The sequence below is a fragment of the Crotalus tigris genome, unplaced genomic scaffold (genome assembly GCF_016545835.1).
Source record: "Crotalus tigris isolate CLP2741 ecotype Arizona unplaced genomic scaffold, ASM1654583v1 scf7180000024506.7606697, whole genome shotgun sequence".
NCBI classification, from domain to species: domain Eukaryota; kingdom Metazoa; phylum Chordata; class Lepidosauria; order Squamata; family Viperidae; genus Crotalus; species Crotalus tigris.
Window position 1 is genome coordinate 3,537,542 of NW_024100678.1, and position 17,607 is coordinate 3,555,148.

The 17,607-nt window shown below is 40.5% G+C and overlaps 1 protein-coding gene across 7 annotated transcripts in view; it reads right to left on the minus strand.

The window, feature by feature from the left end:
* SPIDR (scaffold protein involved in DNA repair) overlaps positions 1–17,607 on the minus strand; it is a 211,336-nt gene that overhangs the window by 73,333 nt on the left and 120,396 nt on the right. For all 7 annotated transcript variants that reach the window (XR_005555538.1, XR_005555537.1, XM_039333584.1 and 4 more), the window contains one exon: positions 3,145–3,355. Coding sequence is in view for 5 of the 7 variants with exons in the window: in XM_039333584.1 (XP_039189518.1) it covers positions 3,145–3,355 (211 nt within the window). In the remaining 2 variants the exon portion in view is untranslated. The remainder of the gene's footprint in view (positions 1–3,144; positions 3,356–17,607) is intronic.

Sequence of the window (17,607 nt, forward strand, 5' to 3'; positions counted from 1 at the left end):
CATGCTTAGTGTTGAAAATTATACATTTAAAGCTTCCCAATTTAGTTGTATCTTTCTCCTACAAAATGCATTTGTATTTATATTTAATTTCTCCATACTGATTAATAAGTAAAATACATGGTAAGATTTCTTTAAAATATATCACAAAATAATAAATTACAATTTTGGAGGAGAATAACAAAAGAAAACTCTCTCCAGATCACATGCATTTTTATTGCAACTTACAGTAAATATAAAAACTGCACACACCCTATCAAAATGCAAGGTTTTTGAGATGTAAAAAAATCAGATCAAGATAAATCACTTCATAATTTTTTCCGTCTTTAATATAACATATAAACTGCATAATTCAATTGAAAACAAACTGAAATATTTTAGGGAGAAAATAACGATACAAACTTATGGTTGTATAAGTGTGCACATCCTTGAACTGATATTTGTTGAAGCACCTTTTGAGTTTGACAGCATTCAGTCTTTTGGGATAGGAACCTATCAGCATAGCACATCTTGCCCTGGGAATCTTTGCCCACTCTTCCTAGCAAAAGTGGTCCAAATTTGTCAGACTGCAAGGGCATCTGCTGTGCACAACCCTATTTGGGTCACCCCAGATTTTCAATTGGATTCAGGCCCAGGCTCTGGTTACACCACTCCAAAACTTTGATCTTCTCTGGGGGAATCTATTCTTTTGTTTATTTGGAGATTTGATTTGGGTCATTGTCCTACTGAAAAATGAAATTCCTATTCATCTTTGGCGTTTTAGCAGAGAACTGAAGATTTTGCCTCAAAACTGATTACTATCTGGAACAGTTCATAATTTCTTCCATGTTGACTTAAGTCTCAGTTCCAGCTGATAAAAATAGCCCCAAAGCATAATGCTGCCACCACCATGCTTCACTATGAGTATAGTGTACTTTTGGTGATGAGCAATTATTTTTATGCCAAACATACTCTTTGGAATTGTAGTCCAAAAGTTCAACCTTAGTATCATAACATTTTCCCTCCTGCTTTTGTTGGATTTGATGTAAATTTTTGCAAACTGTAGCCACGCTTGGATTTTTTTTTTTTTTTAGAAGGAAAGGTTGCCCTCTTGCCACCCTACCCCAAGGCCAGACATATGAAGACTATGGAAATTGTTGTCACATGTAGTACACAACCAGTACTTGCCAAATATTCCTGCAGCTCCTCTAATGTTGCTATAGCCTCTTGGCAGCTTTTCAGACCAGTTTTCTTCTTTTTTTAAATCAGGTTAGAGGGACATCCAATTCTTGGTAATGTCACTGTTGTGTCATATTTTCTCTACTTGTTAATGCCTGTCCTCATTGTATTCCACGGTATATCCAATGCCTTGGAATATTCTTTATACCCTTCTCCTGACTGATATCTTCCGACAAGGAGATCTATTTGATGCTCTGTAAGCTTTTTGTAGACCATGGCTTTTGCTGCCAGAGGCAAATAAATATAGGTAGTCCTCCACTTATGACAACTGAACCCCAAATTTCTGTTGTTAAGACATTATTAAGTAAACTTTGCCTCATTTTACGAACTTTCTTGCCATATTTGTTAAGTGAATTACTGCAGTTAAATTAGTAACATAATTAAGTGAATCTTTTTTCAGTGCCATTGTAATTTCGAATGGCCACTAAACAAACTGTTATAAGTCAAGGACTACCTGTATATGTCAAACAAATCCTACTAGAATAGCTGAAATTTATATGGGAATAATAATAATAATAATGATGATGATGATGATGATGATGATGTAGTTGGAAGGGACCTTGGAGGTCATCTAGTCCAATCCCCTGCTCAGGCAGGAAACCCTATACCATTTCAGAGAAATGGCTGTCCAGTCTCTTCTTAAAAACTTCCAGTGTTGGAGCATTCACCACTTCTGGAGGCAGGTTGTTCCACTGGTTAATTGTTCTAACTGTCAGGAAGTTTCTCCTTAGTTCTAGGTTGCTTCTCTCCTTGATTAGTTTCCATCCGTTGCTTCTTGTCCTGCCTTCAGGCGCCTTGGAAAATAGCTCGACTCCCTCTTCTTTGTGGCAGCCCCTGAAATATTGGAATACTGCTATCATGTCCCCCCTCGTCCTTCTCTTCGTTAAACTAGACATACCCAATTCCAGCAGCCTTTCCTTATATGCTTTGGCCTCCAGTCCCTTAATCATCTTTGTTGCTCTTCTCTGTACTCTTTCTAGAGTCTCAACATCTTTTTTACATCGTGGTGACCAAAACTGGATGCAGTATTCAAAGTGTGGCCTTACCAAGGCATTGCAAAGTGGTATTAATACTTCACATGATCTTGATTTTATCCCTCTGTTAATGCAGCCCAGCACTGTGTTGGCCTTTTTGGCAACTGCAGCACACTGCTGGCTCATATTTAAGTGATTGTCCACTAGGACTCCGAGGTCCCTCTCACTTTAATTGATGGCAGGTGTGTACTGACTTCTATTTTACATTAGTTTGAATGTGACTGGTTAATTCTGAACATAGAGACATCCCTGCTTATAAGAGGATGTGCACACTTATGCAACCATGTTATTGTAAGTTTTTTATTGTTATTTTTGCCCCTAAAAGATTTCAGGTTGTTTTTCAAACAACAGTGTTTTTCACTGTTGGCAAAGTGCTTGCCTAGAAACTGTGGAGACTATGTTTACTCCCACTTTAGGTATGAAAACCAAATGGGTGATTGTAGGCCACTCACTGAGAGTCGAGGGTTGTGAGGAAAACAGGAGGAAAAAGGAGTATTAAGTATTTCTGCCACCTTGAGTTACTTATAAAGTAATAAAGATGGGATTAAAAAAATCTGACAAATAAATAAAAGACATAAAATCACAAATGGCAACCACAGGACGCAGACATGCTGCGATGGCCAGAGCTATCAGAACCAGTCATAAGTACAATTCTTTCAGCCCCCCCCCCTCCGCTGCCAATGAGTTTGAATAGTTGTTGAACAAGTGATCATTAAATGAAGACCACTTGTACTAGAGACTGCGGGGGGGGGGGTGTAAAAATTATATGAAACCCGTTCCTTTCAAACATTCAGATTTGCTCAAATGGGAACATATACAAATTCATGTGTTCATTATTTTCAAAAATGTATTCATCAATTTATTATAAAGCATTAAATCACAAAATAAACTTTACCTGATTAACTGTTAAAGAGCAACTGTCTTTTATATCAGATAAATTAAATATCCAGGCTAAAGACATATTCCTTTTAGCAAGCAATGGCTCTTGCAAGAGGGGCTTGTCCATATCAGTAGATATATCTGTTGATGCTTTAAGAGTGACCTTTTGACTGAAATATGTATTCAAGATAATTGGAATATTTTCATTCTGCAGAAAGAGTTTTTGCCTGAAACAATGGATATATTTTGTTAACTTTCAAATTATCTGAATGAGAATCTACTTCAGTTTTATGTATCAATTGCTTTCCTACACTTAAACACAATGAATGAAAATTATTTGTTTTAACGATATGAAGGTATTAAAATTTATTTTAATTTAATTAGTTTAACAAAATAATTAATAATGAGCTCAGTTTTAGCTATCTAAAGACATAAAATATTGACTGAATGACACCAGATAAAAGATAATTGCACTTCAACATATTTCAAATTTGTATTCTAAGATTTCCTTGCTTCCTTAAAAAAGTATTTAAAATCATAAAGTTAGCACAAATGCTAAGAGTAATTACAGAGGTTTTATTTGTACTTTTTTTTTCAAAATACAATTCCATATATACAAAATGTATTATTGTGAAAAGAATGTGCACAAATAATTTTAATGAGATGTGAATAAACCCAGAAAGTTGAAATTAATTATAAGCAATTTGAATTAAGAAAAATTCTAATACAGTGGTTACTCAAACTTCTAAAAATAGCAGAACAGAAACTTTTCCTACACTTAATATTCTATATTCAAACTTCTTACAGGGTAATAGTAGCAAAGAAAGCAAATTAAGATAATATTTAATTATATTTAGGTCCTCCGCTTACACTTAATCAGCATATTTAATCTTATTTTACAAGTAAAAGAAAGAAAACAGTAATATATATATATACATATATATATATATATATATATATTATATATATATATATATATATATATATATATATATATATATATATATGTATGTTTTCTGAGGTTTTCGCGGGTATTTGTATATAGGTCTTTGGTTGTTCGGGTTTTCTCCCGCGTAAAATTGGAAGTGTCTTGGCAACGTTTCGACGAAGTCACATTCGTCATCTTCAGGCTGGTGTTTTTAGCTTCTTGCTTTGAGCAGCAATGTGTGGTTTTAGCTGTTTCTTCCTTTTAACTGCCAGTGAGGGTATGAACTGATTGGGTGGGAGCTTGGCTGTGTTCTGATTGGGTGGAGGTGTGTTCTGAATGGTTAGGGGCTTGGCTGTGCTCTGATTGGCTGGGGGAGTGTTCTGTTTGGTTGTGCTCAGGTTAGTCTGAGTTGCAGAGGGGTTTAAGATTTTGGGGTTAGGGAGTCGTTTGTCAATAAGGGCAGGTTTCCAAATGGCTGGTAGGCGGGAGGTATCATCTCGCTTGTTCATGCTGTGTGGGCGTTTTTCTATCTCGATGGCTTCTCTGATTATTCTGTTATTAAAATGTTCACTTTTGGCAATGGTTCTGGTATTTTTAAAGTCAATTTCATGTCCTGTGGCTTTAAGGTGTTGGACCAGGGAAGATGTTGGTTCCTCTTTTTTGACTGAGTTCTTATGTTCTTCAATGCGTGCACTTATTCTTCTGTTGGTTTGTCCGATGTATGTGGTGGGACAAGTGGTGCATGGGATTTCGTATACTCCTTGATTTTCTAATTCAATTTTATCTTTGGGGTTTCTAAGGATGGTGGATATTTTTCTGTTTGTGCAGAATGCTGTTTTGATGTTGTGTTTATGGAGGATCTTACTGATTCTGTCTGTGGTGCCTTTTATGTATGGGAGGAGGGCTTTGCCGTTTTCTTGTTCTTTGTCTTGGATTTTAGTGGGGGTTTCTTTTTGGATTAGGTTTGTAATCTTATTTCTATGGAATCCATTGGATGTTAGTACATTGGTGAGAGTGTGTAGTTCGGGTTTTAGGTGTTGTTCGTCAGCTAAGCGTTTTGTTCTGGAGATGAGTGTCTTGGCTACAGAGTTGATCTGTGTTGGGTGGTGGTGTGAGAGAGCGTGCAGATAGCGGTTTGTGTGTGTTTTCTTCTGGTAGATGGTGTGTCCTAGGGAGCCATTGGATTTCTTGTAGACTAAGACATCCAGGAAGGGAAGTTGGTTGTTAGCTTCTGTTTCCATGGTGAACTGTATTTTGGGGTGTAGGCTGTTGAGGTGTGTGAGGAAGTTGTCCAGTTTTTCTTTCCCATGTGGCCAGATTATGAAGGTGTCGTCTACGTATCTGAGCCAGAGTTTGGGTTTGTGATCCGATTTTTCTAGAGCTTGGGTTTCAAAGTGTTCCATGTAGAGGTTGGCAATGACAGGTGAGAGGGGTGATCCCATGGGTGCTCCTTCTGTTTGTTTGTATTTTTGTCCATTATAGATGAAGTATGTGTTGGATAGGCAGTGGTTGGTCAGATCTAAGATGTGTTTGGGGGGGTTATATTTGTTTTGAATAGCTGTCAAGGCTTCTTTGATAGGCACTTGGGTGAAGAGGGATATGACATCGAAGCTCACTAGTAGGTCGCTGGGCTGTAAGTTTTGTTTCTTTATGATCTCTATAAACTGGAATGAGTTTTTTACGTGTGAGGTGATGGATTCTGCATAGGGCTGTAGTTGTTTGGCGAGAAATTTGGCTAGGTTTTGTAGAGGTGAGCCTATGGAGCTGACTATAGGTCTGAGTGGGGTTCCTTCCTTGTGTATCTTGGGGAGACCATAGAGTTTGGGGCATCTGGATGATTTCTCTCTGGGAATGATTCTTTGCTGGATCTCTTCGCTAATGGGGGAGGCTTTTATCTTGGTTCTGGTGGTTTTTTCCAGGTAGGTGGTGGGATCTGTATTTAGGGGTTTGTATGTGGAGTCTTGGAGTAGGTTGGTTAATTTGGTTTGGTAGTCAGATGTGTTCATAACCACCGTGGCGTTGCCCTTGTCTGCTGGTAGATTTTATGCTGGTGTCTTCTTTCAGGTTACGTAGTGCTGTCTGTTCCTCTTTGGGTAAGTTGCTTTTGGGTGGCTTGCTGGTGCAGAGGATGTTGGTGATTTTGAGTCTGATTTTGTTTAGCGTCATCGGGGTTGATTTTGGTCAGGCTGGTTTCAACTTCACATATAATGGTTTCAGTGGGGATGTGTTTGGGAGCGACTGCAAAGTTGAATCCTTTGGAAAGGACATTGGTTTCGGCTTTGGTGAGGATCCTATCTGAGATGTTATGCACTGTTTGTTTCATGTGTGGCTGTGAGGGAGGAGGGGTTTGTTTCTGGCGTTCTTGTAGTCTTCGGAGTTTGTTGGTGTGTGTATCTGTCTTGAGGGTGGTCTGTGTTTCGGCTCTCCAGACGGCGAGTTGTTTGGATTTGTCCCAAAGTGCGGGGTGGATCTTGTTGCTGAGTTTGAGGTGGAGTGTGAGGAGATCTTTGTTAATTCGGTCTAGGAGGAATCTTTTTGTGTGAAGTTCATTTCTGATTAGGGCCAATTCTGTTCTTTTCAGGATCCGTTTGGTGGCTGCAGAGTTGGAGTGGAATTTCAGTTGGAAACATGTGGGGATTAGATTTTGATCTCGGCAGTTACGTAGGAATGCGAGGTCACATAAAATGGAAGCTCTTTGGACTTCAAGTTTTTCATAGGTCCTGGTCAGATGGTGGATTTCCTCCCCGTAGAGGTTCGATATTTGTTTTCTGAGGTTTTCGCGGGTATTTGTATATAGGTCTTTGGTTGTTCGGGTTTTCTCCCGCGTAAAATTGGAAGTGTCTTGGCAACGTTTCGACGAAGTCACATTCGTCATCTTCAGGCTGGTGTTTTTAGCTTCTTGCTTTGAGCAGCAATGTGTGGTTTAGCTGTTTCTTCCTTTTAACTGCCAGTGAGGGTATGAACTGATTGGGTGGGAGCTTGGCTGTGTTCTGATTGGGTGGAGGTGTGTTCTGAATGGTTAGGGGCTTGGCTGTGCTCTGATTGGCTGGGGGAGTGTTCTGTTTGGTTGTGCTCAGGTTAGTCTGAGTTGCAGAGGGGTTTAAGATTTTGGGGTTAGGGAGTCGTTTGTCAATAAGGGCAGGTTTCCAAATGGCTGGTAGGCGGGAGGTATCATCTCGCTTGTTCATGCTGTGTGGGCGTTTTTCTATCTCGATGGCTTCTCTGATTATTCTGTTATTAAAATGTTCACTTTTGGCAATGGTTCTGGTATTTTTAAAGTCAATTTCATGTCCTGTGGCTTTAAGGTGTTGGACCAGGGAAGATGTTGGTTCCTCTTTTTTGACTGAGTTCTTATGTTCTTCAATGCGTGCACTTATTCTTCTGTTGGTTTGTCCGATGTATGTGGTGGGACAAGTGGTGCATGGGATTTCGTATACTCCTTGATTTTCTAATTCAATTTTATCTTTGGGGTTTCTAAGGATGGTGGATATTTTTCTGTTTGTGCAGAATGCTGTTTTGATGTTGTGTTTATGGAGGATCTTACTGATTCTGTCTGTGGTGCCTTTTATGTATGGGAGGAGGGCTTTGCCGTTTTCTTGTTCTTGTCTTGGATTTTAGTGGGGGTTTCTTTTTGGATTAGGTTTGTAATCTTATTTCTTTGGAATCCATTGGATGTTAGTACATTGGTGAGAGTGTGTAGTTCGGTTTTTAGGTGTTGTTCGTCAGCTAAGCGTTTTGTTCTGGAGATGAGTGTCTTGGCTACAGAGTTGATCTGTGCTGGGTGGTGGTGTGAGAGAGCGTGCAGATAGCGGTTTGTGTGTGTTTTCTTCTGGTAGATGGTGTGTCCTAGGGAGCCATTGGATTTCTTGTAGACTAAGACATCCAGGAAGGGAAGTTGGTTGTTAGCTTCTGTTTCCATGGTGAACTGTATTTTGGGGTGTAGGCTGTTGAGGTGTGTGAGGAAGTTGTCCAGTTTTTCTTTCCCATGTGGCCAGATTATGAAGGTGTCGTCTACGTATCTGAGCCAGAGTTTGGGTTTGTGATCCGATTTTTCTAGAGCTTGGGTTTCAAAGTGTTCCATGTAGAGGTTGGCAATGACAGGTGAGAGGGGTGATCCCATGGGTGCTCCTTCTGTTTGTTTGTATTTTTGTCCATTATAGATGAAGTATGTGTTGGATAGGCAGTGGTTGGTTCCACTGAAACCATTATATGTGGAATTGAAACCAGCCTGACCAAAATCAACCCCGACGAGCTAACAGAATCAGACTCGAAATCACCAACATCCTCTGTACCAGCAAGCCACCCAAAAGCAACTTACCCAAAGAGGAACAGACAGCACTACGTAACCTGAAAGAAGACACCAGCATAATAATCCTACCAGCAGACAAGGGCAACGCCACGGTGGTTATGAACACATCTGACTACCAAACCAAATTAACCAACCTACTCCAAGACTCCACATACAAACCCCTAAATACAGATCCCACCACCTACCTGGAAAAAACCACCAGATCCAAAATAAAAGCCTCCCCCATTAGCGAAGAGATCCAGCAAAGAATCATTCCCAGAGAGAAATCATCCAGATGCCCCAAACTCTATGGTCTCCCCAAGATACACAAGAAGGAACCCCACTCAGACCTATAGTCAGCTCCATAGGCTCACCTCTACAAAACCTAGCCAAATTTCTCGCCAAACAACTACAGCCCTATGCAGAATCCATCACCTCACACGTAAAAAACTCATTCCAGTTTATAGAGATCATAAAGAAACAAACTTATAGCCCAGCGACCTACTCGTGAGCTTCGATGTCATATCCCTCTTCACCCAAGTGCCTATCAAAGAAGCCTTGACAGCTATCAAAACAAATATAACCCCCCCAAACACATCTTAGATCTGACCAACCACTGCCTATCCAACACATACTTCATCTATAATGGACAAAAATACAAACAAACAGAAGGAGCACCCATGGGATCACCCCTCTCACCTGTCATTGCAAACCTCTACATGGAACACTTTGAAACCCAAGCTCTAGAAAAATCGGATCACAAACCCAAACTCTGGCTCAGATACGTAGACGACACCTTCATAATCTGGCCACATGGGAAAGAAAAACTGGACAACTTCCTCACACACCTCAACAGCCTACACCCCAAAATACAGTTCACCATGGAAACAGAAGCTAACAACCAACTTCCCTTCCTGGATGTCTTAGTCTACAAGAAATCCAATGGCTCCCTAGGACACACCATCTACCAGAAGAAAACACACACAAACCGCTATCTGCACGCTCTCTCACACCACCACCCAGCACAGATCAACTCTGTAGCCAAGACACTCATCTCCAGAACAAAACGCTTAGCTGACGAACAACACCTAAAAACCGAACTACACACTCTCACCAATGTACTAACATCCAATGGATTCCAAAGAAATAAGATTACAAACCTAATCCAAAAAGAAACCCCCACTAAAATCCAAGACAAAGAACAAGAAAACGGCAAAGCCCTCCTCCCATACATAAAAGGCACCACAGACAGAATCAGTAAGATCCTCCATAAACACAACATCAAAACAGCATTCTGCACAAACAGAAAAATATCCACCATCCTTAGAAACCCCAAAGATAAAATTGAATTAGAAAATCAAGGAGTATACGAAATCCCATGCACCACTTGTCCCACCACATACATCGGACAAACCAACAGAAGAATAAGTGCACGCATTGAAGAACATAAGAACTCAGTCAAAAAAGAGGAACCAACATCTTCCCTGGTCCAACACCTTAAAGCCACAGGACATGAAATTGACTTTAAAAATACCAGAACCATTGCCAAAAGTGAACATTTTAATAACAGAATAATCAGAGAAGCCATCGAGATAGAAAAACGTCCACACAGCATGAACAAGCGAGATGATACCTCCCGCCTACCAGCCATTTGGAAACCCGCCCTTATTGACAAACGACTCCCTAACACAAAAAATGATACCAGACCCACACTCACAAAAACCACACAGGATGTTACCACCACACATCCACGCAAAAAGCAAACCCAAAGCCACACCGATGACAAGGCACGACCACAAACCAGAAGCCAGACCACAGCTGCATCATTGGCCACTTTAAACCCCTCCAATCCATACATGAAGCAAACTGACACCCTCCATGAAGAGGAAGCACGATCACGAACGCGAAGCCAAAAAATAACAAGGCAGCCCAAAATCTCAAACCCCTCTGCAATTCAGACTAACCTGAGCACAACCAAACAGAACACTCCCCCAGCCAATCAGAACACAGCCAAGCTCCCACCCAATCAGTTCATACCCCCACTGGCAGTTAAAAGGAAGAAACAGCTAAGACCACACATTGCTGCTCAAAGCACGAAGCTGAAAACACCAGCCTGAAGATGACGAATGGGACTTCGTCGAAACGTCGCCAAGACACTTCCAATTTTACGCGGGAGAAAACCCGAACAACCAAAGACCTACATACAAATACCCGCGAAAACCTCAGAAATATATATATATATATATATATATATATATATATATATATATATATATATATATATATATATATATATGTCCTCTGCCTCTACCCAAGGCCCCAGCTTGACAGCTGCATAAACAGAGCCACTTGGGAAGGTAAAAACAACAAAATGGGAATGTACAGTATATGGCAAAGTAAGTGTGTGACGACCAAATCTTAAAGTCAGCAAGATATATAGTTTAAGTGAGTCAATTTTATTCTCCATATACAATTAGTGAAAGTTAAATAAAAATGATGAGAAACAAAACATTCTGGCATGATGAGACTCATGTTTTTTTGCTACTGTGGGAGACCTGCATATTTTCAAATTGGCACATGAACAGGCCACTGCCTTTTCTCCCAAAAGAAGTATAATACTGAGAAACAGAAACCAGTATAGTGTAAGAATATCATTCTATAAATCCTTGACTTATAACAGTTTGTTTACTGACCATTCAAAGTTTCAATGGCAGTGAAAAATGTGACTTATGACCATTTTCACAATTACGACCTTTGCAGAACTCCATGATCATGTGATCAAAATTCAGATGTTTGGCAACTGGTTCATATTTAAAACTGTTGCTGTGTCCCAAGATCACGTGATCGCCTTTTTGTGATCCTCTGGCAAGTCAAATCAATGGGGAAGCCAGATTTACGTAACAGCTGGGTTACTAACTTATCAACTGCAGTGATTCATTCAACAATTGTGGCAAGGAAGGTTGTAAAATCGGGCAAAACTCACTTAACAAATGTCCCACTTAACAACAGAAATGTTGGGCTCAATTGTAGTCGTAAGTCAAGGACTACCTATATTCTTATAATTACATTTATTATTAAAGTCCAGGGCACTGTCCAAGATTCTTCAGAATATAAAAAATGTAAGTTGCTATGAATGATGGCATCATTTATTTTTTTCAAAAAAGGATTTATTTTAAGAACACTTTTAAAATCTAGCCTATACCTTTCTATTTATTTTTACAGGATCAGTTAAAATGGATTAATTTATATCTACCATTCTCTTAAATTATGTGGGTTACACTCCATATCCTAAAATTAAAGCAAAACAGGGGCAAAAGGCAGATATCATCCAAATATATGAAGGCCTCTAATTGATTATAGTAACAAAAACATTTATTTTCTTAGAAGCATTAAGATATGTCTACATATTTTGGAGTTTTCCTGGATTTAAAGTGCCTTGATTGATGTAACAGAATAACAGAGTTGGAAGGGACCTTGGGGGTCTTCTAGTCCAATCCCCTGCTCAGGCAGGAAACCCTGTAACAGTGGTGGCGAACCTATGGCATGCGTCCCAGCCCCACCTCCCCCTGCGGCCCCCTCATCAGCAGCACCCCCAGAGGAGAGTTGCCCCAGGCACGGCCCACGCAGAGCAGCGCAGCCAAGGACATGGCAGCTGGGCAGCAGGGGCAAGACTTCACCCTCGCGCCCCATCACGTGCAGATGATGCTGCGGGGCGCAGGCAGAGTGCATGGCCATCATGGTGCTGCAGGGCTGCCTGGGGGATCTGCTGCAGCGGGCCATGGAGGTGGTAAGTGGCCCTGTGGGCGAGCGGGGGTGGGGATACGGGGTGGTTTTGGGGCACTCGGTGTCTAAAAGATTTGCCATCACTGCCCTATAACATTTCAGAATGGCTATCCAATCTCTTCTTATAAACCTCTAGTGATGGAATACCCACAACTTCTGATGGCAAGTCATTCCACTGATTAATTGTTCTAACTGTCAGGAAATTTCTTCTTAGTCCTAGGTTGGTTCTCTACTTGATCAGCTTCCATTCATTGTTTCTTGTTCTACCTTCAGGTGCTTTGGAGAATAGCTTGACCCCATCCTCTTCCTTTGGCAGCCCCTCAAATACTGGAAGACTGCTATCAGGCCACCCCTAGGCCTTCTTTTCATTAAACCAGACATATCCAATTCCTGCAACCATTCTTCATATATATGAGTATTTTTTATGATTCTGTGATTTATCTAATTATATAAAATAATGTAGAATACCATATCTGTAAATTTTAAAAAGCTAATAAAATAAAACAATTGGTGAGAGATCTTGAATAAAATAAGTTATTCATTTAAATGGATTCAGGAAGATAAACAATTAAGCTGAAGTTATTCTGAGGTCTTGGACAAATCTATAATACAAAGTAAAGAGGAAACTCTGAAATTGTCCTTACAAAACCCCACAGCCTTGAACAATGCCCCTTTTATTCAAAGTATCATGATCATTGCCTGTTTCACAGTATAAATTTTTTACAATGAATTGGAATATTGAACAATTGAAATTTCTATTCAGTTTTATAGAGTTGGATATATATTTTGGATAATTCAACAAGATTTATTTTTAAAAAGAAATCAAGAAAAAAAAGGGGGGGAGCCTACTTCCTGACTATTAGTTACTCCGTCAATCTTTTACAAAGACAACACTTTATGGCCAACTTTAATCGCTACACTATAGAATTATTAGCAGCTCAAAACAAAAATATGATGATACATGATATGATACAATATAATAGGATAATAAAAATATTGTAAACTTTAATTCTTAAGGAATGTCAGATATTTATGATTTATATGTCATATGTAATTTATTCAGCAAATCATAGCTAAACTACACACAGAGACACATGCACATTCACCAAGAAAATATATAGTACATGTGTGGATTACTCCCTCTCAATCCCCCCCCCCATCCATGCTGAAGAGTTCTGAAGGCAGCACCAAATGCCCAGCACCACAGTAAGCCCCAGCAATGCTAGCCTGCCTCTAGCCCCAGCGCTGGAGAAAGCCATACTATGACTCAAACTCTGTGCTTCCTAATGCCTGCCAGCAGCACCCACCATCCTGCCCACAGCTCTTACTGACCAGCCTGTTTGCCCGAGACTTCGACTTTTTCCCAGTCTAAGAAGACGATGAAGGTCAGTTGGGGGTAGCAGGGGGGCAGATGTAAATGCGGGTAAGCCTGAATTTTTATCACATAATCATGGGGACACCGACAGCCAGAACATTGAGAACCAGTCATAAGTTCATTTTTTTTCAATGCTATTATGACTTTAAATAGTCACTGAATGAATGGACATAAGTTGAGGACTACCTTAAATTGGCAGTTGGGCAGCTTAATTTTTGCTAACTACCCAGTATGCCTCTAGACATAATTTTGTATGCCTTGCCCCTTCCAATGTTATATTTTTACATAAGTAGATTAGATTTCCTGAATATAATATGCAAATGAAAAAAGGTGAAAGGTAATTAGTATCACATTTCTCAGGCAACATCTTCTTGCTTCTCTAGGAAATGTTATAAATGAAAACTGTGAAGTTCCTAGATTGTATAGCATTGTTCTATCTCTGTTCATCTTTTGGGTTTAGGCAACTGGCACTTCCAACTACAATGATAAGTTCCTTTTTCAAGTTTCTATATGCTTATAAGAATGCAGGAAATAGTGACCTTGATAAGAAATCCTATACAAATCATATCAGTAGCCTGCTGCTGCTGGATGCCAGCCAGAAAAATAAACGGCAGAGATGGGTGGCTGCTCTGGCCTTATGGTAATGAACTATACTATAGTTCAGTGGTTCTCAACCTTTCTAATGCTGCAACCCCATAATACAGTTCCCCATGTTGTGGTGACCCCCAACCACTTATACATCACCGGGTGCCAGGGGCGTGGCCAAAGGGGGAAAAATGGCGGACAGCCTTGTTTGGCGACCCCCGTGAAATGGTCGTTCGACCCCAAATGGGGTCCCGACCCACAGGTTGAGAACCACTGCTATAGTTGTTGATGTATGATGTATGAGGAAGAAGGTGAATAAGAAGGAGAAATAGTTTATATTCTCTTATTTTAGTTTTTTACCTATGCCACACTAAATCCTCAGATTTTTTTCTCATGCATACATAAAGCACAATTCATACTGCATTAACGCACAATTCAAAATATGTACCGTAATATGAAAAAGCCTGGATCAGAGGAGGGGTCTGGGGGGGGCTCTTTTATGAACCAGCAGCTGTTATACCTTTCTCATTCCTGTTTGCACCTTCTAAGTTAACTAAATATATTAAAGGAAAGATGGCACACAACAATACAAAACACCAGATTTGACATTATTTACAAAAAGGGCCAATAAAGATACCAAAGCACTTTTAGAAAATGAAAATAGTGAGTGGCTGCTAGTATAGCAATAATGCCATACAAATACTGTAAGTTTAACCATCCCAATTTCTTTACCCTACTCCTTCACAAAGCATGATGAAGCTAATCTGCAATCATCTTTACTTTTACAGACTGAGAAACACTCAAGAAACACAAGCAGCCAGTGGCCATCCTCTTATGGAAATTAATCAATGTAGTTCTGATACTACACAGGTTTATTTAAAATTGGAAAGAGCCTCTTTTTTCTCTGTGATGCTATATCTGCAAAGGGCAGATTTTATCCCTCCCCGCAAAGGACAGAGATAGGAAAGAAAGGGATTGAAAAAAGAAATCTGTTCTTCTGCAAAGAAAGCAAAGTGATCATGCTAGCAATGGAAAAGGGTTATGCAAGGGAGAGAGTGCCTACAAAAGTTGATATTTTTTTTCTTTTCCTGACCCTCCTGTCCTTGCAGAGTGGAGAGATTGGAGAGAAAGGGGTTTCAAGAGAATAAGCTGTTTGTGTAGCACACCCAGGGCTCCCAGCCCCAGACTCTAGTGCAGGGGCAGGCAACCCAAAACATTCAAAGAGCCACTTGGACCCGTTTCCCACCAAAAACAAAACACCGGGAGCCGCAAAATCCTTTTGATATCTAAAATTAAGATAACACTGCATATATCCTTTTTTACCATTATTATAGGTGTGTTTGTGTGTGTATGTATGTATGTATGTATATATATATGTGTGTGTGTGTGTGTGTGTGTGTATTTGTTTTCTGACCTGTGTGTGTGTGTGTGTGTGTGTGTGTGTGTGTGTGTATATGTAGGTCTTTGGTTGTTCGGGTTTTCTCCCGCGTAAAATTGGAAGTGTCTTGGCGACGTTTCAACGAAGTCCCATTCGTCATCTTCAGGCTGGTGTTTTCAGCTTTGTGCTTTGAGCAGCAATGTGTGGTCTTAGCTGTTTCTTCCTTTTAACTGCCAGTGGGGGTATGAACTGATTGGGTGGGAGCTTGGCTGTGTTCTGATTGGGTGGAGGTGTGTTCTGAATTGTTAGGGGCTTGGCTGTGCTCTGATTGGCTGGGGGAGTGTTCTGTTTGGTTGTGCTCAGGTTAGTCTGAGTTGCAGGGGGGGTTTAAGATTTTGGGCTGCCTTGCTATTTTTTGGCTTCGCGTTCGTGGTCGTGCCTCATCTTCATGGAGGGTGTCAGTTTGCTTCATGTATGGATTGGAGGGTTTAAAGTGGCTAATGATGCAGCTGTGGTCTGGCTTCTGGTTTGTGGTCGTGCCTCATCATCGGTGTGGCTTTGGGTTTGTTTTTTTGCGTGGATGTGTGGTGGTGACATCCTGTGTGGTTTTTGTGAGTGTGGGTCTGGTATCATTTTTTTGTGTTAGGGAGTCGTTTGTCAATAAGGGCGGGTTTCCAAATGGCTGGTAGGCGGGAGGTATCATCTTGCTTGTTCATGCTGTGTGGGCGTTTTTCTATCTCGATGGCTTCTCTGATTATTCTGTTATTAAAATGTTCACTTTTGGCAATGGTTCTGGTATTTTTAAAGTCAATTTCATGTCCTGTGGCTTTAGGTGTTGGACCAGGGAAGATGTTGGTTCCTCTTTTTTGACTGAGTTCTTATGTTCTTCAATGCGTGCACTTATTCTTCTGTTGGTTTGTCCGATGTATGTGGTGGGACAAGTGGTGCATGGTATTTCGTATACTCCTTGATTTTCTAATTCAATTTTATCTTTGGGGTTTCTAAGGATGGTGGATATTTTTCTGTTTGTTCAGAATGCTGTTTTGATGTTGTGTTTATGGAGGATCTTACTGATTCTGTCTGTGGTGCCTTTTATGTATGGGAGGAGGGCTTTGCCGTTTTCTTGTTCTTTGTCTTGGATTTTAGTGGGGGTTTCTTTTTGGATTAGGTTTGTAATCTTATTTCTATGGCATCCATTGGATGTTAGTACATTGGTGAGAGTGTGTAGTTCGGGTTTTAGGTGTTGTTCGTCAGCTAAGCGTTTTGTTCTGGAGATGAGTGTCTTGGCTACAGAGTTGATCTGTGCTGGGTGGTGGTGTGAGAGAGCGTGCAGATAGCGGTTTGTGTGTGTTGTCTTCTGGTAGATGGTGTGTCCTAGGGAGCCATTGGATTTCTTGTAGACTAAGACATCCAGGAAGGGAAGTTGGTTGTTAGTTTCTGTTTCCATGGTGAACTGTATTTTGGGGTGTAGGCTGTTGAGGTGTGTGAGGCAGTTGTCCAGTTTTTCTTTCCCATGTGGCCAGATTATGAAGGTGTCGTCTACATATCTGAGCCAGAGTTTGGGTTTGTGATACGATTTTTCTAGAGCTTGGGTTTCAAAGTGTTCCATGTAGAGGTTGGCAATGACAGGTGAGAGGGGTGATCCCATGGGTGCTCCTTCTGTTTGTTTGTATTTTTGTCCCTTATAGATGAAGTATGTGTTGGATAGGCAGTGGTTGGTCAGATCTAAGATGTGTTTGGGGGGTTATATTTGTTTTGGATAGCTGTCAAGGCTTCTTTGATAGGCACTTGGGTGAAGAGGGATATGACATCGAAGCTCACGAGTAGGTCGCTGGGCTGTAAGTTTTGTTTCTTTATGATCTCTATAAACTGGAATGAGTTTTTTTTACGTGTGAGGTGATGGATTCTGCATAGGGCTGTAGTTGTTTGGCGAGAAATTTGGCTAGGTTTTGTAGAGGTGAGCCTATGTAGCTGACTATAGGTCTGAGTGGGGTTCCTTCTGTGTGTATCTTGGGGAGACCATAGAGTTTGGGGCATCTGGATGATTTCTCTCTGGGAATGATTCTTTGCTGGATCTCTTCACTAATGGGGGAGGCTTTTATTTTGGATCTGGTGGTTTTTTCCAGGTAGGTGGTGGGATAT